The following is a 23,056-nucleotide window of genomic DNA, read 5'->3' as shown; positions in this document are numbered from 1 at the left end:
TTGACTTTGAAAAGGATATTGCTAGCGCAGACAGATGGACTGTGTGTCTGTTTACTTCCTTACTGGGAAAAGTGGTGGGGTGTGAGTCACTATGAGCTCACACTGTGATAGTCTGCTATTCTCAGGGACTGACATTTTGAGGGACTGATATTTTGTTTTGATTTTGACTGGTTTCATCAGGAACAGTTCATACTTTCAAATGGTACAGTATAAGCAGAATACCACACTGGATTTTAGTGAAATATTTTAAGTAGTAGTATGGTCAAATGTTGTTTTGCTTGTTATTTATCTTTTAGTTACACCAGTGGGGACCTGTTAGGGTTCCATCATGATTTAAGTATTTAAAGGGACAGTGCTGTCAAAAATGATATTTCCTATTTTTTAAATGATATTTCCACACTATGAGGTCGAATTTACACTCTGAAATTGTGAAAATTATGATAATGCCCTTTTAGTGTAAGGAATTTTGTCAGGAATTTTTGGGCCAGAGCATGATGTCACAATCTGATCTGATTATTCTGACCAATGACAAGTGATATTTTATTTGCATATGTGTCCTCCTACTTTGAAGGGGTAAGGGGGGTAGGCTCTCTAGAGTCTAGACGATCCTATCTGCCAATCAGGGCAGTGTATGTAAATAGATTTAAATGTGTATCAACTCGCCAACACGATCAGACTGAGCATTTCGATGGCAAAAGGAGGCTCAGGGAAATAAATGTCAAAAATATATTTGGAGTTATTTTTGTGAAATAAACACATACAGTGATTTATTAGACACACAGCGATGATTCAAAAATAAAATTAAAAAGACTGCATGGGGGCTTTAATGACAAAAGCTCTATGTCCAAAATCATTGAGGCGTCATTGACTGTCTTTGGGTGGTGGGAAAGTAGGTGAGTGATGACATTTGAGAGGTTCTCTTTGCTCCATGTGGTTTGTGTGATTTTCCCAGTGGCCAATCCTGAAACCCAATCCTGTTGCTGCTAATTAGACAGCTTTCTCTCTGCAAGCAATTTCCCACAGGCCAGCAGTGTTTTATTTCATTAGCTGGGTTTGGCCAACAGTACTGGAATCTTTCACAGATCCCTTTAAATCCCATTAGCTACTTAAAGTAACAATTCACCCATTTTGAATGTTATATTGTTTTTGTGCATCTCTGAGTGATGTTCTATCGCTTCCCTGGGTTATTTCAGGTTTTCATGTGTATCTGAGCTATTGCTGTTCAAGCAGGCAGAAATTTGGCCGTTATGACGTAGCATTGCGATAAAGCTGCTTTCACTACACTGGAAGTTAATAGGAATATGACTTTTACATTGAGGAAACTTATATCATACATGTCAGATTTCTATACTGGCCGATGTCATAACGTGGGAGATTGTCTTCTCTCGAATGAGCCATTGATCATATTTTTTGCGATATTCCTACCTCTAGAAATGTGAAATTTAACAGAGGGTCTAACACATTTCTCCTATTTGTCTGCCTCTTCAGTCCAGGGTGCATTGCATGCAGTGGAAGCTGCTGAGGAGAGGACGGCTCATAAGAATGGCTGGAATGGAGCGAATGGAATGGCATCAAACTGTGTTTGATGTATTTTATACTATTCTACTCGTTCCACTACAGCCATTACCACGAGCCCGTCCTCCCCAATTAAGGTGGCACCAACCTCCTGTGATTGCATGGTGCCGTTGTGAATGTCAGACTCCACTCTGTGAGGCACATCGATCTGCAGCTTGAACATGATGAGATTGTAGACTCCTAAATTGATAGTGCAGGTTGTTTAGGGGATTTTACAGCTAACTAGCTACTTCACATGCTGATATTGACTTTGGTATTATTGTGTGTAGCTACGTTTGCTAGCTAGCCAGCGCATAGAGAGAGCATTGCATTGTGCGTTTTGTAGTCGACTTGAACTGCAACAGATTTCCACAACGATTTTCACATGTTGCTAACAATCTTATTATAACAACAAAATCAAACATTTGTTCACCAAAGATATTGTTCTCACATATTTGTTCTCACATATACACTACCGGTCAAAAGTTTTAGAACACTTTATTTTTACTATTTTCTACATTGTAGAATAATAGTGAAGACATAAACTATGAAATAACACATATGGAATCATGTAGTAACCAAATACAGTGAGGGGGAAAAAAGTATTTGATCCCCTGCTGATTTTGTACGTATGCCCACTGACAAAGAAATGATCAGTCTATAATTTTAATGGTAGGTGTATTTGAACAGTGAGAGACAGAATAACAACAAAACAATCCAGAAAAACGCATGTCACAAATGTTATAAATTGATTTGCATTTTAATGAGGGAAATAAGTATTTGACCCCTTCTCAATCAGAAAGATTTCTGGCTCCCAGGTGTCTTTTATACAGGTAACGAGCTGAGATTAGGAGCACACTCTTAAAGGGAGTGCTCCTAATCTCAGTTTGTTACCTGTATAAAAGACACCTGTCCACAGAAGCAATCAATCAATCAGATTCCAAACTCTCCACCATGGCCAAGACCAAAGAGCTCTCCAAGGATGTCAGGGACAAGATTGTAGACCTACACAAGGCTGCAATGGGCTACAAGACCATCACCAAGAAGCTTGGTGAGAAGGTGACAACAGTTGGTGCGATTATTCGCAAATGGAAGAAACACAAAAGAACTGTCAATCTCCCTCGGCCTGGGGCTCCATGCAAGATCTCACCTCGTGGAGTTGCAATGATCATGAAAACGGTGAGGAATCAGCCCAGAACTACACGGGATGATCTTGTCAATGATCTCAAGGCAGCTGGGACCATAGTCACCAAGAAAACAATTGGTAACACACTATGCCGTGAAGGACTGAAATCCTGCAGCGCCCGCAAGGTCCCCCACATATACATGCCCGTCTGAAGTTTGCCAATGAACATCTGAATGATTCAGAGGAGAACTGGGTCAAAGTGTTGTGGTCAGATGAGACCAAAATGGAGCTCTTTGGCATCAACTCAACTCGCCGTGTTTGGAGGAGGAGGAATGCTGCCTATGACCCCAAGAACACCATCCCCACCGTCAAACATGGAGGTGGAAACATTATGCTTTGGGGGTGTTATTCTGCTAAGGGGACAGGACAACTTCACCGCATCAAAGGGACGATGGACGGGGCCATGTACCGTCAAATCTTGGGTGAGAACCTCCTTCCCTCAGCCAGGTCATTGAAAATGGGTCGTGGATGGGTATTCCAGCATGACAATGACCCAAAACACACGGCCTAGGCAACAAATGAGTGGCTCAAGAAGAAGCACATTAAGGTCCTGGAGTGGCCTAGCCAGTCTCCCATAGAAAATCTGTGGAGGGAGCTGAAGGTTCGAGTTGCCAAACGTCAGCCTCGAAACCTTAATGACTTGGAGAAGATCTGCAAAGAGGAGTGGGACAAAATCCCTCCTGAGATGTGTGCAAACCTGGTGGCCAACTACAAGAAACGTCTGACCTCTGTGATTGCCAACAAGGGTTTTGCTACCAAGTACTAAGTCATGTTTTGCAGAGGGGTCAAATACTTATTTCCCTAATTAAAATGCAAATCAATTTATAACATTTTTGACATGAGTTTTTCTGGATTTTTTTGTTGTTATTCTGTCTCTCACTGTTCAAATAAACCTACCATTAAAATTATAGACTGATCATTTCTTTGTCAGTGGTCAAACGTACAAAATCAAATACTTTTTTCCCTCACTGTAAGTGTTAAACAAATCAAAATATATTTTATATTAGACATTCTTCAAATAGCCACCCTTTGCCTTGATGACAGCTTTACACACTCTTGGCATTCTCTCAACCAGCTTCACCTGGAATGATTTTCCAACAGTCTTGAAGGAGTTCCCACATATGGTGAGCACTTGTTGGCTGCTTTTCCTTCACTCTGCGGTCCAACTCATCCCAAACCATCTCAATTTGCTTGAGGTCGGGGATTGTGGAGGCCAGGTCATCTGATGCAGCACTCCATCGCTCTCCTTCTTGGTAAAATAGCCCTTACACAACCTGGAGGTGTGTTGGGTCATTGTCCTGTTGAAAAACAAATGATAGTCCCACTAAGCCCAAACCAGATGGGATGGCGTATCGCTGCAGAATGCTGTGGTAGCCATGCTGGTTAAGTGTGAATTCTGGGCCTCCCGAGTGGCGCAGTGGTCTAAGGCAGCTGTGCCATTAGAGATCCCGGTTCGACCGGGAGAACCATGGGGCGCCGCACAATTGGCCCAGCGTCGTCCAGGGTAGGGGAGGGTTTGGCCGGCAGGGATGTTCTTGTCCCATCGCGCACTAGCGACTCCTGTGGCAGGCCGGGTGCAGTGCACGCTGACTTGGTCGCCAGGTGTACGGTGTTTCCTCCGACACATTGGTGCGGCTGGCTTCCGGGTTAAGCGGGCACTGTGTCAAGAAGCATTTTCTTGACACAGTGCTTCGGAGGACGCACGACTCTCGACCTTCACTTCTCCCGTGTCCGTACGGGAGTTGCAGCGATGGGACAAGACTGTAACTACCAATTGGATACCACGAAATTGGGAGAAAAGGGGGGTAAAATACAACAACAAAAAAGTGTGAATTCTAAATAAATCACAGACAGTGTCACCAGCAAAGCACCCCCACACCATAACACCTCCTCCTCCATGCTTTACGGTGGGAAATACACATGCGTAAATCATCCGTTCACCCACACCGCGGCTGGAACCAAAAATCTCAAATTTGGACTCCAGACCAAAGGACACATTTCCGCCGGTCTAATGTCCATTGCTCGTGTTTCTTGGCCCAAACAAGTCTCTTCTTCTTATTGGTGTCCTTTAGTAGTGGTTTCTTTGCAGCAATTCGACCATGAAGACCTGATTCACACGGTCTCCTCTGAACAGTTGATTTTGAGATGTGTCGTTTCTCTTTGCTTATTTGAGCTGTTCTTGCCATAATATGGACTTGGTCTTTTACGAAATAGGCCTATTTTCTGTATACCCCCTTAACTTGTCACAACACAACTGATTGGCTCAAACTCATTAAGAAGGAAAGAAATTCCACAAATTAATTTTTAAGAAGGCACACCTGTTAATTGAAATGCATTCCAGGTGACTACCTCATGAAGCTGGTTGAGAGAATGCCAAGAGTGTGCAAAGCTGTCATCAACGCAAAGGGTGGCTATTTGAAGAATCTCAAATATAAAATACATTTAGATTTGTTTAACACTTTTTGGTTACTACATGATTCCATATGTGTTGTTTAATAGTTTTGATGTCTTCACTATTATTCTACAATGTAGAAAATAGTAAAAATAAAGAAAAACCCTTGAATGAGTAGGTGTTCTAAAACTTTTGACCGGTAGTGTAAGTTAGATATTAAACTACCATAAGTTTAAGTGAGTGCTATTTATACTTTATAAATGTTTTGAGTGACCAGTGTAACTTCTCACATGAAGATGGGCATGCCATTGGTAGGCATTTCTGCAGTACCTGGTAAAAAGATAAGCACACAACACAGGATGTTTAAGGAAATATATACATGTGTGAATAACTAGCTGACTAACATTTACAAATGTGGGAGTATTGATTAATAAATGGTGAGCAAACGGTTTGTTAATGCCTTTATAAATGGTTTATTATAGACCCTTAAAATAAAGCGTTACCATAATTGTTTTAATGATTAGGCAGGTTCGTGAGTGTGGTGGTTCCATTACTGCAGAGAGAACCGCTTGTTTCTAGCCCAAACCATTCAAAAGTTGTGACCCATATTACCGGCACTAGGTGTAATTTTTTTTACAACTTCTATTGCGCATTGGCGCTGCAGCTATATGCATCTCCATTGGCGGGCTGCATTTTACATTCATAAACCATGTCGTGAGCTGTTCTAAAACTACTCGCAGGCCGTTAACACTTTGTTCCGTCATGTTACCTCATTAGCTAGCTAGCTAACAACCTGGAAAACTTACCAGTATATCCAAACATTTTGGGACATAGAAAGAATGGAAAAGGGATAGCTTCTTCAGGAGATCAATGATCACTCACAAACGTGACATTCTTAAATTGACAGTGTACAATTTTCAATCTAATGCATCTCAGTAGGAAACAGTGCTTTTTACACGATGTAGAAACCTAATATTCCACAAATTACTTTGTAATTTCAATAACAGGTATTTTAGCAGGGAGTCACAATTGAGACCAGTGTCTCTTTTTCAAGGGAGCCCTGCATATACAATTTTATAGAACAAAAAAATGGAATACAATATAAAACAAGTAAAATACAACACGACACAAATTGCACAGACAAACATAAATATACAGAAAACACAATGAACTAAAACACACATTCTTCATTATAAAATTCCTCTGTCCACTCTCTAAACTGTCCTAGGGACACTAAGGCCTCTATGTGTACTGTTTTTGGGAGATTATTCCAGAAAAACTAAAAGCGGATTTACCAAAGGCGTCTCCAAAGTTAACCAACCGTGTGAACTGGTTTGATAACTTGTAATTATGGACACTTAATAATAAACAAATACCTTTACAGGGTTACATATTAGTTTCTAGGGCACAACATGTGCTTCAAAAGTAGCTAGAATTCATATAGGCCCAATAAAGGCTGTATCTCAATCAATTTTAAAAAATCTTATTTTCTGGTGCTCCTAAATTTTATGTGGTGCTCCTACATTTTTATAGTTGGGAGCACCAGTGTTACCAACTAAAAATGTTAATATAGAGCCCTGGTAGTAGTAGTAGTGCAGTGGTAGTATTTGTAGTAGCATAAATAGTAGTAGTATCATAGAAACATCATCCATTTCACATAACATACAGTATACTGCTTATTTTATTGGTGGGCTTATAATATGAGGTCTTGATAAGACAGGCCATTTGTAGCAAGTCTTAGCAGTTTTGTGATGGATAACTGAATTGGGACTAAAAAATCTGAATGTGATGTTGAGTTGGAAGAAATTGTGGGTAGCAAGAAATAACAGTGTGTTTCTGTTAATTCACCAAACTTGCTGGTTTTTGGAAGAAACTGTACCACTGTGTTTGAAAGGATGTTGTGTGCGTCTGATTTGATTCCATCGTTGTCAAAAGTAATCACAATGACATACTGAGATTTATTGAATGATGCAGCCAGTCCACTTGCATTGAGATTGCACTGAGAGCAGAGTCGTGAGCAGCAGTTGTGTGTTGACTTGTGAACATAGCATCTAAGGTCAAGCATTTTAACAGGAGCGAGTGGCATGAGGAATGGAGGCATATGTCCGTCCCAGCCTGACAGACGCCACAGTGCTTGGAGTGCAGCGAGGCAAACCGGCACAGCCAACATAGCGCCATGTGAAGGGAGATGCCAGTTGCTTGTCTGGATAGCTTGTCTGAAGCACATATGGGCACAGCAAGTTTGGATGTCTTACAGCCCTTGTCCCTGTGAGGGCCTCATATACCCCGGCTCTGGCTACCATAAACAACTGATTTGTGTTAACAATGGTGTTGTTGGTACTACAAATACTGCCTTCAAACCAAGGTTTCATATACTGCTTTGTCTGTTTAGTTCATATTAGATTAGCTTTTTTAAACTGTAGCCTAGGCTATATGTAATGTTGTAGTATTGTCTGCCCATAAACTAAGACCTTGTGCAATTGCCAGTATATCGTTTGAATTGAGGATGATAAACTAGAGATAGGATGAGTCAGACAATAGAATAGAGAAGTAGTCCAATCCATATCAGTATATACTGTGTCATTAGCTGCTCCATAAACACAATAGGAAAACAACTCCGCAAACAGACAGGGGTCACAGCCAGTATTCGGGCCTTTCCACCAATTCGATGCCTTTTGAGAAGTGTGACTTAGACAAATTACTTTTAATTTCAACTAATTTTAACATTCTGTCATAAAGAGTTCAACTTCATTAAAACATTTTTTTTTCCCATTTCGAGTTTAAACGACTATAGTAATTGCTGCCAAATAAAGTAATAGGGTTGACCGTAACAGGGTTGACGATTTCATCTTAAATTATCCTTAAGTCCCCTTGTGCCAGGGGGAATGGAAGCTTGTTGTGTGCAACAGGGAGGGGCAATTGAATGAAAGCTTCACAAAAACAAAGGAAATTGTTAAAACATTTCTAGCCTGTCTATCTATGGGTAACAGGGTTGATGTGTTATGCTCGACCCACTCAGTTTTCCACCACAAAACACCAGAAAATGGCCAAAAAGAGTAGAACCAGCTCACCTGCTTTTAAACTGATTTGGCTATTAGATGTTCATTGTTTCTTCAAAAAAGATGTAGAAATAAATATTTTCACCATATTAAAATGAGAGTTCAGTTCACGTAACAGGGCTGACCTTGAAATGAGGGACAGACGTAAATGAATCACTCATCACATGAAATAAATAATCTTCAGAAATGACTTTTTCAAAGCAACAAAATAACTAGGGCTTTACTATGATGGTGAAAACTTGGGAAAATGTTGGGTGCATGGAGGAACATGTAAAAATGCTGCATTTTGGCACTTTAGCAAGTCTTTATTCATATTGTAAATCTGATTTAATGAATTTTCCATGTATTCTATATTAAAGGGCACTTCATTTAATATAACAGGCTTTTAAAATTCAATATTGGTGCACAATTTCTACTTAAAATATCAAAGGGACGCACGCAAAAGGCACTCATTTTGTGGAACGACCCATTAACAGTATTGTAACACTGTCAAACCTTTGCAAGGGTTCTCTTCTCACAGATAATCCAGCGGAAGAGACATGCTTTGATTTGTCAACAAAATCTTTGGCACGTTTTCGTTACTCAGTTCATACAACTGACTGTTTAAAGTAACAAGTTACTTGATGACCTAGGCTTGTCCATACATGCACTAACAGGGTTGATTGTAGTTCATTGCTGTGCGGGTTGCCTGCTACTCAATTGGTTGCATTTAGCGTAGAAGCGCGTGATGACCCACCAACCACCATTTTGGGTCGTCTGTCAGCTGGGCCATTCCATACGAGATTGGCCCAAAGATATTTATGATGTATCATAACTTAAAAAGTATCAGAGAGCCCATGCTGGAAATGTGATGTACTTGTAGAGTATTCTTGTTTCAAACAGTATGTCCAAAATGAACAAAAGCAAAATGGGCACTTTTGAGATATTTACATACACTGTGTATATGTATTTTGAATTATCCATAAATGTATGTACAGAAATTATATTCTTGATCTAAACACTAATCATATTTCAGAGCACAAGGTAAGTTTCAAATGACACCAAGGCTGTCTTTTAAAGCATCTACAGAATCATTGTTGTAGTCATCTCCCAACTTGAATTAGTTATTTCTCAATAATTATTTTGGATACAGATTTCAAAGTTATGCCAAACATCCTTCCCCAAAGGGTCTTTCTATGGATTTCATTTCAGGAAGATCCTAAACATCATAATTAGCCTTGGGCCAACCTCGTGCGGAATTGCCCAGCTCCTATATTGTAGGTCAGCCTTCCTCTGCCTCCCTCCATGGTCACCCCCTGGATCATATTACTCTGTAATCACCCCCTTTCGCTGTCAGTCCTCTCTGATCTGTTTTGACTTGGCTTACAGTTGTATACTGGTATGGTATAGCCCAGCAGTTAATTTGATATCAGGTATTGTAATCTAACTTCAATGCAAGGTCACATGCAAGACTATAAATACAGCCACTGGCTAAAGAAGTCCGTATGGCATTTATGTTTTATGCCTTCGCATTCAACAACGCTTATGCGGCTAGGGATGGGCAGATGGAGGAATATCATTTATACAAATAGGTTGAGCAGATTGACGTCATAGTTAGAATTTGATGCCAGCTGGGGACACCCAGGTGTGGCGCTGAGCCAGCATTTGCTGCAGAGGGAGAAGAGAGGAGAGGAGAGCAGAGAGGAGAGGAGAGTAACTGACTGGGCTGTGTGCTGGTTTCCACTACATAACACATCCACAAAGTCAGATTCCACAGCCACAAAGTCCAAATTGGCAAAGAAATAAAAAGGCTAGGGTTAGGCATAAGGTTAGCAGTGTGGTTAAGGTTAGGGTTAAGGTTTAAAATCAGATTGTGACTTTGTGGCTGTGCCAGCTAGTGACCACTCTGCAGAGCTGCCTCCAGAACAAGATTCATGACGAAAAACGCTAACCTGCTTATTTTATCATCCCCCCTCTGTTTGAAATGTTTAAAGTTATGTCAATTTAATTTGGAGAGCTTTTGAAATACAGCTCACAACCTAGGGGAATTTGCAAAGTTTGCATCATCCTTTTCTTAGAGGGGAACAAAACACACCAACAATTGTGTTTCATTCTAGGAGTTTTGTCTAAATGATCCTTTTCTTGTGTCCTTGCAGAGACGTGGGGCGATCTCCTATGACAGTGAGGATCAAACGGCTCTCTATATTCGCATGCTCGGTACGTATGGTATGATATTCACTGGATTTTTGTATCACTCCATAAATATTGAAACATATCGAATGACCTTCACCTACCTTTTCACCATCCATAAGGATATTGATTATTTAAGTAATGGTTTGATGCGTGTTTGTTATTCAGTAGATAAGCAATATCTCTACTGCTGCAATATCTAGCATGTCTAATCTTGTGTGTACATCTGTGGGTACTGTTACCTAGTCATACTGACTAAGAAAGTGTATGTGTTTCTGTTTAAGATCCTGTATTCATTGTCTCTTATGAATACAGGATCTTAAACACTTCCTCTTTCTTAGTCCGTATGGATAACAGTACTTAAGATATTTTATATCACAGGTGAGGAATGTAAGATGTAAGATGTCTCCTAACAAGATAACAGATTGTATTACCTATTAACTACCTAACTCTTATCTAGTATAACTGCAGAGTCTGTTTTGATCTAGTCTGAATAGAGGCCTGCCTCTTCTCCAGCTCTACACTGACACCAGTGTGAATACTAATAGTCACTTTGGCACTGTGTCACTTTAGCTGTGTCTGTGTCGTTTCAGTTTCCTAAATGGCACCCTATACCCTATAAAGTGCACTACTTTTGACCAGGGTTCTGGTCAAAAGTAGTGCACTACATAGGGAATAGGGTGCCATTTGGGACGAAGCCTCAGTCTTAGCAGGCCCAATGCTTTACTAAATGAAACCCCTCATTATTGCAAGTACCTTGAGGACGATGTTTTCCCATTCCTTCTAGGAGATGTGAGAGTCAGAAGCCAGGTGGAGTTTGAACCAGAGCGAAGAGGGTCTCATCCCTACTTGTATGTCGATTTCCGAACTTTGCACTGTAAGTAAGAACCAAAAACTCCCATTCAATGTGCCACCACCCCTTGAAATCTCTTCTATCAATAAAGAAGCTGGACCTTTTTGCAACCCATGATTTGTTGCTTGTTGCTCTTTGATCGAAGTAACCCTTTGTCTGATACATAGACGTATGAACGAAATGGCAGATACTGTATGAAGTGAACACTAAACAATCCCAAATGTAGGTAGTGCATCTAATGGATATGAGACTTGAGTGCTATTCTTGCTACATTTAAACAGTCATGTGCTTGAATTAATAAAATGAAAGCATTTATGATATTAGTCACTTGTCAAATTGAATTGTCTGAAAAGGTCTATAAAAAGACCATTGTACAAAGTGTTTCTAGCAAACTGATAAATGGAAGCCATCCAGCTGACTGTCCTATTGATGTGATCTTATATGTTGTGTTTGCTGACTGTGCAAAATTTTCCAGCAATCAATATTGCATTTTAGAATTGTTGGGGACCATCGCCTGTTAGACATTAGACATTAATTTGTCCTGGCTCTGTCTGTAGGTGCCTTGATCTTTTGAATACATTTCTAGAATGCTAGTTTGCTGCAAGAGGCTATTTGAGGCTTGCTAGTCTGCCATGGTGTGTGTTGACAATGCAGGACTGAGATTGGTGGGCTGCCAGCTGGCTGGAGAATGGACTGCTGTGTCAGCAGCATGTCTGCACACTCACACCCCTTTGCATCAGTCACAGTAGTTGGGGTGACCACGGCATGGCAGGCTCAAATCCTCTCTGTGTTTGTCCTCTGTCCGTGCAGATGGAATTTTAGGGCTACTCACTGTTTGAATTGGCTTGGGACTCTTCCTTCGTCTTTTCAAAAAGTTTCACAGTAAACAGGTTATTCACACTCTGTGAAATGCATCTGTTGTATATTGATGTTAGTACAGCAAACCAACTAACGGTATCAGCCCGATTGTTATTGACTTATTGTATTGGTGTGTATTTTACGTTGTCCTGAATGATATGCGGTGCTATGCTTTTAGTACAGAGAGTGTCGATTCCTTTGTTTTACAAGCAGATGAAGAGTATGGAATTCTGTGCCAACAGACCATTTCTGGTGTTTGTTTTAACAACAACATGTGACCTAGCTAGCTAACTTCAACTTGAAAGATTACTTTATGGAAAAGATCTCCTGAAAGCTACTTGATAATGCAACAAAGCATGATGTTACTCTTACTTTAAATGGATTCAGTTGTTAGCTATATAAACTTGGCTTAGCTTTAAAAGAAAGTGAGTGCATTTCAACCATAGCTAACGTTAATGGTTCTGTACTTACAGTTGAAGTCGGAAGTTTACATACACTTAGGTTGGAGTCATTAAAACTCGTTTTTCAACCACTCCACAAATTTCTTGTTAACAAACTATAGTTTTGGCAAGTCGGTTAGGACATCTACTTTGTGCATGACACAAGTCATTTTGTTTACTTAAAATTCACTGTATCACAATTCCAGTGGGTCAGAAGTTTACATACACTAAGTTGACTGTGCCTTTAAACAGCTTGGGAAATTCCAGAAAATGATGTCATGGCTTTAGAAGCTTCTGATAGGCTAATTGACATCATTTGAGTCAATTGGAGGTGTACCTGTGGATGTATTTCAAGGCCTACCTTCAAACTCAGTGCCTCTTTGCTTGACGTCATGGGAAAATCTAAAGAAATCAGCCAAGACCTCCGAAAAAATTTTGTAGAGCTCCACAAGTCTGGTTCATCCTTGGGAGCAATTTCCAAACGCCTGAAGGTACCACGTTTATCTAAACAAGCCAGACTACGGTTTGCAACTGCACATGGGGACAAAGATCGTACTTTTTGGAGAAATGTCCTCTGGCCTGATGAAACAAAAATAGAACTGTTTGGCCATAATGACCATTGTTATGTTTGGAGGAAAAAGGGTGCCCGAAATGTTTAACCCAAGTTAAACAATTTAAAGGAAATGCTACCAAATACTAATTGAGTGTTTGTAAACTTCTGACCCACTGGGAATGTGATGAAAGAAACAAAAGCTGAAATAAATCATTCTCTCTACTATTATTCTGACATTTCACATTTTAAAAATAAAGTGGTGATCCTAACTGACCTAAGACAGGGAATTTTTACTAGGATTAAATGTCAGGAATTGTGAAAAACTGAGTTTAAATGTATTTGGCTAAGGTGTATGTAAACTTCTGACTTCAACTGTATGTTTCCATAGCCCGACCTGAGGCTGCGCGGCCTGTGTCTGCCAGGAATGTCCGCAGGCTGCTGAGCTTTCAGAGATACCTCCACTCGTCACGGTTCTTCCACGGCATCCCAGCATCCAACCCTCTAGGTTACATCCTTGACGATGACTACACAGGTCAAGCCAAGGTCAGTGCCACTGCGATTCTATCTAGCAACAGTATTTTGTCATCTGTTTTGTAGATGTTAGTGTTGTAGTATCACTGAGTAGGCCTAACTGTATAATATTTCATATGTTTCAGTTAATGCTGCAGAAGGTTGGAAACTGGAACTTTGATATTTTCCTGTTTGACAGACTTACAAACGGTACGGTGTTTTCCTAGGTGATTGTTGCCCTCTGCTGTTTGAGAATTGCAGATGCAATGCATGCTGGTTTTATGGCTCACCTTGACACAAATATTGCTCTCCATTTCTATTTGGAGAATGTTCAATCATGAAACATAATAGTTTGTATAAATGTGGAGGACGTGATTTTGTTGTGGATGGCGTTTTGCTAGTCAGACTAATTATATGTGGTTGGAGTTCAACTTTAGATTAAAGAGTAAGACAATTAAATCATGTGTCCCTTGTCTGTTATTACAAACTGTAGTGTTATTATGCATTTGTTAATTAATTGTTTCTGTTCTGCTTTCTGACAGGGAACAGCCTCGTCAACCTGACCTTTCACTTATTCAACAGTTATGGGTTAATAGAGCTCTTCCAGTTGGATATGGTTAAACTTAGAAGATTTTTTGGTATGGAAATGCATACATTTCAAATGATTAAATACACCATATTGCATTGGGACATGGATATATTTAAACCCAATATTGTCTACTTGAATGAAGTGGTGATGCATAGTTGAAACCTACTACAAATTAACTGAATAACCAATGTGTTTGTGTTATTATTAGTCATGATTCAAGAGGACTACCGCTGCCAGAACCCCTACCACAATGCAGTCCACGCTGCGGACGTGACTCAGGCCATGTATTGTTACCTGCAGGAGCCCAATGTGAGAGAAAATTACATGGTTTATCACTAACAAATTACTAATCTACACCTGAATGATATGCTCTGTAAAAATAAGGTCATAAAATATATCGATACTGGAAACCATGTATGTATTTTTGTGTTTGTTTGTTTAGTGTTTTATTTTGTAGAAGGATGTGTAGATTTTTGTAAGACATTTGAGCTTGTATCCTTCAAAATGTATGGACTTTCAATAAAATAATACGAATCTACAAGTACACCTGGAGAGGTTTGTTCCAACTGTGACTTCATGAGGAGTCTGATGATGAGGGTTCTGTGTGTTTGCAGCTTGCTGAGACGCTGACTTCCTGTGATCTCCTGCTGGGTCTGCTGGCTGCTGCCACCCATGATCTGGACCATCCGGGCGTCAACCAGCCTTTCCTCATCAAAACGGACCATTACCTAGCAGCACTGTACAAGGTAAGGCCCTATACTGGAAATAGCGCATGGACTCAATGCTGATGCTTGTGGTGATTAAACAATTTCCCAAACTGGGATGAATGAAGTACTACTCTACTCGTCATTATTTGAGTCTCTTTGATGGATAAAATGCTGATGTAGTTTTCCATCAAATGTTGAATGACTTTGAAATACATGTTAATAGCTGGCATCAGACATCAACTAGCCCATGTACAATATATTGAGCTCTTTAATAAGTAATACAAGTATTTTTTGGTTGTGTTTGCCATTGTAGAATAGCTCAGTTTTGGAGAATCACCACTGGAAGTCTGCCGTGGGCCTGCTCCGCGAGTCAGACCTGCTGTCCCACCTCCCCGCTGAGGACAGGTCAGTTCACCTGTTTATTCGATTCAGTTCAAACAACTTTATTTGTCCCCTTAGGGCAATTATATATGCATAGCACCTGTAGGAGAGACACATTTATATTTTGTTACTGGACACAGAGAATGACAGGACATCCTCTGAATTTAGTTTCCTCTAATCTGGTGTTTTGTTGTGTGCCATGAAAAAGGTTTGATTGGATTAGGATCGCTATGTAAAGTGCTTGATTTGGTTTTATCAGATGCAAGTGATTACTGCTAGTGATCAGATCTAGTCTATTTAACTACATCCACTAAGACATTTAGTTTATGTAATACTAACTATGGGGTCCCCAGATGTAGCTAATTTAAATGTATCTTCAGACTTCATTGCCATTGGAACATTGCAGTAAAAAAGGACTTTGCGATTATGTTTATGAAAATGACTGTTTCATTAGTGTATATACTAATAAATATTGATTGGATGTTGTTGTCATTTAGATTGAACATGGAGGAGCGGCTTGGATCCCTGATTCTGGCTACGGACATCAGCAGGCAGAATGACTATCTGTCAGAGTTCAGGACACACTTGGACAAGGGAGACCTCTGCCTCACGAACGGTGGACATCGAAACTTTATCCTTCAGGTGAGCAAGGTGTTTCCCACCTAACAAAAGGAGCATAAATGATTGTACTATCCATTGCCCTTTTGAACTGTTGTGGAATGATTTGTGGCTTTAAGAGATCATGTGAATCTCTGAGGCACTGAAGTGTTGCAAAATGTCCGGCTTGAAACAGTCAAAGTGAATCATCCATGTGGTTGAGGCTGATGGAGAGGAAAGAGAGAGAGTGAGACAAACTGAGCGATAAATTGTCATTTTCTGAGTCTCCGCTCTGTTTTCCTGATTGACCCTGTAAAGATGGCTCTGAAGTGTGCGGACATCTGCAACCCCTGCCGACCGTGGAAACTCAGCAAACAGTGGAGCGAGAAAGTGACAGAGGAGTTCTTCCACCAAGGTACTGCACCACGAAACTCGGGACTGGGCTAGTCTTCGCTAATCTTAATCCAGGTGTTTATTAAGAGTGCAACCAAGCGTGACAGTACAGTTTCTATAATGAGTATTAACCAATCCTTCTTTTCATCAGGTGACATTGAGAGGAAACATAATCTTGAAGTAACCCCACTCTGTGACAGGCAATCCAACTCGGTTGCCAATATACAGATTGGTAAAGTTACCCCTCTTAATCTAAGTCTGCAGTATATGATGAATTTATATTTTATTACGATTTAGTGACCTGTCCAGGGGTGAACTTGTACATCAGGCTGCCTCATGCTACAGAAATAGGAGCTCCTCCTGGCCTCTGGGCGATTCTGGCTCGGACAAGGCTACTGACAATTATTTAAAATGTACTCCTACTTAATATTTGTACATTTGCTTGTGGTTGGGTTTTTCTGCTTCTGACCTTAGCAGCATTGTGTGATTTATTTGTCAGAACTTGCTCTGAATGAGAGATGTCTTCTCCTGCAGGCTTCATGGCGTACGTGGTAGAGCCTCTGTTTGTGGAATGGTCACGCTTCTCCGACACACGGCTGTCCCAGACCATGATGAGCCACCTGAGCCTGAACAAGCAAGGCTGGAAGGAGGGAAGGGACAAGCAGGAGGCTAGCGCTAGTAGGGCCTCAGAGGAACAGAGGACTCCTACCACCAAAGACTCAAACTCCAAAGTATTACCTCAGGGAAGCAAAGGGTCATGACACACCAAGCGTGACTGGCGCCCACGGTGAGGTGAGAGAGAGTGGAAGTGAAACGAATATCCGCATCGGACAGAAACTACAGCACTCCCTGCACCACAGCAACACGCTCCCCATCTAGGTTAACCACTGTTTTTGTTTTTCCATGTAATTTAACTTAATTTATTGAATTTGGACCCTTTACTTCAACATAGAGCAATACATATATACCTCATGTTGCTTCTGCTGTATGTATTTGTATTTTATACTGTAGTTCTGCTCTGACATCACTAATTTGACACGTCACCCTTTTAACAGAGACCTGAAGGGAATGTTTTCAACAAGGCCGTTCTGATTAAAGTGCCATTTGCAAACATTTTGTTAATGCTTTTAAAGTGAGAAAAGTGAGGAAACCTTGAATTCAAAGAGAGGTTCATGTTTAGTGAATGAGACAAGCTTCTGTGTGTTGCTGCATTTCAGACTAATAGTAATACTTCCTCATACAAGAAATAATGTGAAGAGCCCACTTCACTGCTGGCTCTGAAGACTGTTTACAAGCGTCTTTTGTGCTGCATTTCACAAACTAAACATTGGTTCTGTAAAAAAAAGCACATACTGTATGTGAATAACCACTCACATGAAGTACTTGTCCTGTTGACAAAATACTGAACAAACATCTGATTGCAGAACAACACAAATGCCCTGAAAGGACTGTTTTGGGCCGTTCGTTGCTCCTTGCACTGTGAACTATAACAGGTTTTATGATCCAAGAGTCAGTCAGCTCCGAGACTACTTGTGTGAAAAAAGTCAATTGGATGTGGTATGAAATCAATTTATTTCTTTACCGATAAGGTGTACAGTGTTGGGGATTTAACTGTAGCCTAACAACAATGTTTTGTAAGGGGGAAACAGGGCACGCATGTGGCCTTAACCATAGAAATAGAATCTAGATTACATTTCTATGGCCTTAACATTCTTTCAACACTTGAATAACCACTCTTCCATACTAGTACCGGATGACCTGAGTTAAGAGTGAGTTGAGGGTATAAACAGCATGACTACTTATTAAGGTCGAAATTAGGTGGTCTGTCTCTGGTAGGGCTGTGCCATGATCTACAATGTTATTTTAGAGAGTTGAAGCCCTTTCTAGAATGCAAACAGGCAACTTTTAAGACTGGCAACAGATGCCTTTAAACTATGCACAAAACTAAGTGACCAAACCGGTTATTTTTTTATAAGGTCGATCGTCTTCTCTCAATGCATTGTCCGACTGTTTGCCTCTGGTGTGAAAAGGAAATGACTTGGCATTAGTAGATTGGACAGTGATCCAGTCATAACATAAAACATTCCATATTTAATTTATTTTTGGTATTTTTTGATTCTGTACACAAGACACGATGGTGTCTCTGGTTGGACTTTCAGTATAGTGAATGAAAACCAGTGCTTTTCATATTATGGCAAAAATGTGTATTTTCTGGTAACTATTGCAAGACTGTTTGATATAACTGTTTACCATTTTGATGTAAGTCATTTTTGGGTAGGAACTTGCACGGCAAACTATTTTGTGAAAAGCTTTGCCAAATTGATATTTTGATACATGCCAGTTGCAGTTGCATTTTCATTAATAAAACAACTTGTCACATTTATGCGTTTGCTTTATTTTCCTCTGTCCAGTCTAAAGCCCCAGCCATTCTTCTATACGGTTCTACAAAGAAAGTTATATTCTCTGTGGGGTTTTGCATAGAGGAGGGATAAATAAGAGTGCAAAAGCATGATTTGGTTTTGATAAAGTGTCTATGATTTTTTTATTTATTAAAGATACTGATAACTAAGGTTTCCCCTTTGATCTGTGGTTTTATTGTATCAACATATCGCTTTGTAGAAGTCTTCCATTAATACAGATCTAGTAGGCTAGAGATCAATCCTCAAAAAGGACTTTAGTTTTTGAGATACCCCTACCCTATGAATAACAAGGAAAACCATCTAAGGTCTCCCATATAAAATGGATGGTTTTATACTGTGGCGTACAGCAGGTTAGCCACCAGGGGGAGACTCGTCGAGGCCTGGTGACAGACGGAGTTTACATCAAGAGGCGATGGCTCCCTCTGCTGGACGTGCCAGGTCTCGACGGGCTCTCCGGCCAGGACTAATTAGGGCTGATTGTGGTTGGTGAGTAATCAAGGGGCTGATTGCTCACCAGCTGGACGAGTCCCATAAAGCTGCCAGAAGGGCAGCACACAGGAGTGGGGACTGGGGAAGAGAGGTTACTTCCGTACAGTCGTGCTCAGTACCAGAGATAACGGAGGGAGTTCGGTTCTGTTCCCCACAGGATACAGCAAGGCCCAGGGGACGGTATCCTGGAGGAGGTCTCCTGGAGGAGATCTATTATTTTCTCTTTGTTTATTTTTTTAATAAACACCCTTGAAACTGAGCTAATACAATTCTGTCCGGGTCTGACCTGTGTAAACGTCTTGACCAAACTCCCTGGTCTGCCACAAGTGGTGGAGAATGCGGGCATTCTGATAACGTGGTCAGATCAGGGTTGACGTTTGCGCAGCATTAGCATGGACGAGTTGATAGCTCAGTTCGTCCGGGCCCAACGGGAGATACTCAGTCGCTATGGGTACAGCCTTGGAGGACCTCCTGGAAGCAGTGGAGACGCATCAGAACACCGAGGCCCTGCTGAAGGGGAGCCAGGCAGAGGGGACGGAAGGACACCCCCACCACCGTATACCCCGAAACGACAGTCAATGGGTCCAAGGGGCTGCAGACCCGCAGAGAGACTGCTGGGGGAGAGCCGAACCGCCGCCGACAACCCCAGGTAGATGGAGACCAAAGAAGGTGTTTTGAGTGTGGCGCCCGGGGGCACCTTGCATGGAATTGCCCGGCTCGAGAGGAGTTGATGCCATCAGTGAGCCCCGGAGGCGAGGTGGGCCACGCGGTGGATGGCCAGCTACTTCCGGGGGTGAGTGACTGGCGATAACCCCATTTCCAAATCAAGAATAACCTTTTGTATCAGGTGTCTCGCCAACAGGGGGAACTTCGAGAGGTACTATTGCTGCCCCGACATTATGCGGGAACCGTTCTTCAGCTGGCCCACACCCATCTGTTGTTGGCGCACCTGGGAATGGAGAAGACCCGGGAACGGATCGCCGCCCGGGATGAGGAGGGCCGTGGAAGACTGTCGCAGCTGCCCGGAGTGTCAAATCACTGCCCCAAAAGCACACTTCGGAAACCCGCTGGCCATGGACATAGTGGGAACCCTGGTAAAAACGACATGAGGACACCGGTACATTCTGGTAATAGCAGATTATGCCACCCGGTATCCCGAGGCCGTTCCCCTATAGGCGGCGGTCTCCAAGGGAATCGCCCGGGAGCTGTTCCACCTCTTTAGCCGGGTGGGCATCCAGAACAAGATCCTGACCAACCAAGGTACCGAGTTCATGTCCCGCCTAATGAAAGATTTGTGTGCTCTCCTGCAGATCAAACAGATCCGGACCTCCGTCTTTCACCCGCAGACGGATGGCCTTGTCGAGCGGTTCAATAAAACGCTCAAACAAATGATGCGGAAGGTCATCGAGCAGGACGGGAAGAACTGGGACCAGCTACTACCCCACCTAATGTTCTCGGTCCGAGAAGTGCCCCAGTCATCCACCGGGTTTTCCCCTTTCGGGGAAACAGTACAAAAGAGGCCATACCGGATCCCCGAGGCCCGAAGGAAGGCCGTGAAGCAGGAAGTGGAGGCTATGCTGAGGATGGGGGTCATCAAAGAGTCCCACAGCGCATGGTGCAGCCCCATCATGTTGGTGTCCAAACCAGACTGTAGCCTGCGCTTCTGTAATTACTTCCGGGGTGTGAAAGACATCAGCTTGTTCGACGCCTACCCCATGCCAAGGGTGGATGAGCTCATCGACCGATTGGGAAAGGCCCGGTACATCAGCACCCTCGACCTGACCAAAAGATATTGGCAGGTACCATTGGCAGCCTCCTCCCGGGAGAAGACAGCGTTTTCGACACCGGACGGCTTATATCAGTACCGGGTACTCCAATTCTGTCTACATGGATCCCCACCCACGTTCCAGCGCCTGATGGACCGAGTCCTCCGACCCCACCAACAGTACGCAGCGGCCTATTTGGATGATATCATCATCCACAGCCAAGGTTGGCAAGAGCACCTGACGTGCCTCCAGTCGGTGCTGGACGCGCTCAGGCAAGCCGGGTTGACAGCGAACCCCAAGAAATGCAAGCTAGTGTTCGAGGAGGTGGAGTACCTGGGATATTTCATCGGACGGGGGAACATCAAGCCCCAGGAGAGGAAGGTCCACGTGGTACTTGACTGGCCCGTTCCACGCACCAAGACACAGGTCAAGTCCTTCCTGGGACTGGCAGGATACTACAGACGGTTTATCCCCAACTTTGTGGCTATAGCCTCCCCCCTTACCGATCTAACCAGGGCCCGCCTCCCGAAAACAGTGAAATGGACGGGCGAGACCGAAGAGGCGTTCAGGCGCCTGAAGGAAGTGCTGTGCACCCGTCCGATTCTCGTAAAGCCAGGTACCGATGTTGGTACAGATAGACGCATGCAACACGGGACTAGGGGCAGTCCTGTCCCAGGTACACGATGGGGAGGAGCACCCCATCATGTACATAAGTCGAAAGCTGATACCCAAAGAAAAAAGTACTCAATTGGTGAAGTGGGCACTAGACACTGAAGTATTATCCTGTTGGGCACCCATTTCACCCTGGTCACAGACCATGCTCCCTTGGTCTGGATGGCCAGGGGAAGGGACACAAACGATCGGGTCACCAGGTGGTTTTGATCCCCACAGGATACAGCAAGACCCCGGAGCCCCAGGAGACGGTATCTCCGAGGAGGTCTCCTGGAGGAGTCCAATTATTTTCTCTTTGTTTATTATTTAAATAAACACCCTTGAAACCGAGCCACTACAATTCTGTTATTGTCTGATCTGTGTAAACGTCTTGACCAAACCCCCTGGTCTGCCACAATACAAATATTTTACTACAAAAGTGGTTCAATTGATAGATACACACACACAGCATTAGGATATCTTAAGCATTTTGGGAATATAGACCTGTAAGCACACAGATACAATAGGCTGAAATATAAACTATTAATATTTATGATAAACTTCACTTTTTGGTAGCTGGTCAATAGACAACTTTGTGCTTTGTGTCAAATGTGCTTTTATTCAGTGCTGTATGGCCCTACCTGACAAAGAATGCATAAAGTTACACATGTGCAGTGGTGGAAAAAGTACCCAACTGCCATAATTGAGTAAAAGTAAAGATACCTTAATAGAAAATGACTCAAGTAAATGTGAAAGTCACCCAGTAAAATACTACTTGAGTAAAAGTATTTGATTTTAAATATACTTAAGTATCAAAATTAAATGTAATTTCAAAAATATACTTAAGTATCAAAAGTAAAAGTATAAATCATTTCAAATTCCTTATATTAGGCAAACCAGACAGCACAATTGTCTTGTTTTTTTATTTTACAGCTAGTCAGGGGCACACTCCAAGACTCAGACATAATTTACAAATGAAGCATTGGTGTTTAATTAATCCGCCAGATCAGAGGCAGTACGGATGACCAGGGATTACCAATTTTCCTGTCCTGTTAAGCATTCAAAATGTAACGAGTACTTTTGAGTGTCAGGGAAAACGTATGAAGTAAAAAGTACATTATTTTCTTTAGGAATGTAGTGAAGTAAAAGTTGTCAAAAATATAAATAGTAAAGTAAAGAAACTGCAAAAAACTACTTAGGTAGTACTTTAAAGTATTTTTACTAAAGTACTTTAGACCACAGAACATGTGTTGATGTTGTGGCTATTTTAATCGGCTCTAAGGCAAGTGGGCTCAGACACTGAAAACTGTAAAAAAATGTCAGTCAAAGGGTCCTCTGTGGAGTTGATATGTTCAGCCCCTACTATTGCAAATATGTTAGGGGGCCCCCCTAGATTTGACTCGAAATCCAATATGGCTGCTACAATACCGTTAAATGGTTGTTTAATCACCTGTAAATGTATATGTTTTAAATTAGATTTTATTTTAGA

General features: G+C 41.8%; 1 protein-coding gene across 4 annotated transcripts in view; it reads left to right on the top strand.

Moving 5' to 3' along the window:
* The window catches only part of LOC121580893 (high affinity cAMP-specific 3',5'-cyclic phosphodiesterase 7A), a 28,621-nt gene extending 9,997 nt beyond the window's left edge, over positions 1–18,624 (top strand). For 2 of the 4 annotated variants that reach the window (XM_041896047.2, XM_041896050.2), the window contains exons 2-13: positions 10,327–10,387; positions 11,151–11,237; positions 13,453–13,607; positions 13,721–13,784; positions 14,117–14,212; positions 14,372–14,472; positions 14,778–14,909; positions 15,184–15,275; positions 15,749–15,893; positions 16,167–16,263; positions 16,393–16,473; positions 16,776–18,624. In XM_041896047.2, the coding sequence (XP_041751981.1) occupies positions 10,327–10,387; positions 11,151–11,237; positions 13,453–13,607; positions 13,721–13,784; positions 14,117–14,212; positions 14,372–14,472; positions 14,778–14,909; positions 15,184–15,275; positions 15,749–15,893; positions 16,167–16,263; positions 16,393–16,473; positions 16,776–17,002 (1,338 nt within the window). In that variant the 3' untranslated portion in view covers positions 17,003–18,624. Of the gene's footprint in view, positions 1–10,326; positions 10,388–11,147; positions 11,238–13,452; positions 13,608–13,720; positions 13,785–14,116; positions 14,213–14,371; positions 14,473–14,777; positions 14,910–15,183; positions 15,276–15,748; positions 15,894–16,166; positions 16,264–16,392; positions 16,474–16,775 lie in introns of all 4 variants that reach the window. The other 2 variants (XM_041896046.2, XM_045224813.1) reach the window with 1 other exon arrangement.
* Positions 18,625–23,056: the final 4,432 nt, after the last annotated feature.

The sequence above is a fragment of the Coregonus clupeaformis genome, chromosome 14 (genome assembly GCF_020615455.1).
Source record: "Coregonus clupeaformis isolate EN_2021a chromosome 14, ASM2061545v1, whole genome shotgun sequence".
Lineage (NCBI taxonomy): Eukaryota > Metazoa > Chordata > Actinopteri > Salmoniformes > Salmonidae > Coregonus > Coregonus clupeaformis.
The sequence above is the reverse complement of the archived record's forward strand: the minus strand, read 5'-3'. Positions and strand labels throughout refer to the sequence as shown.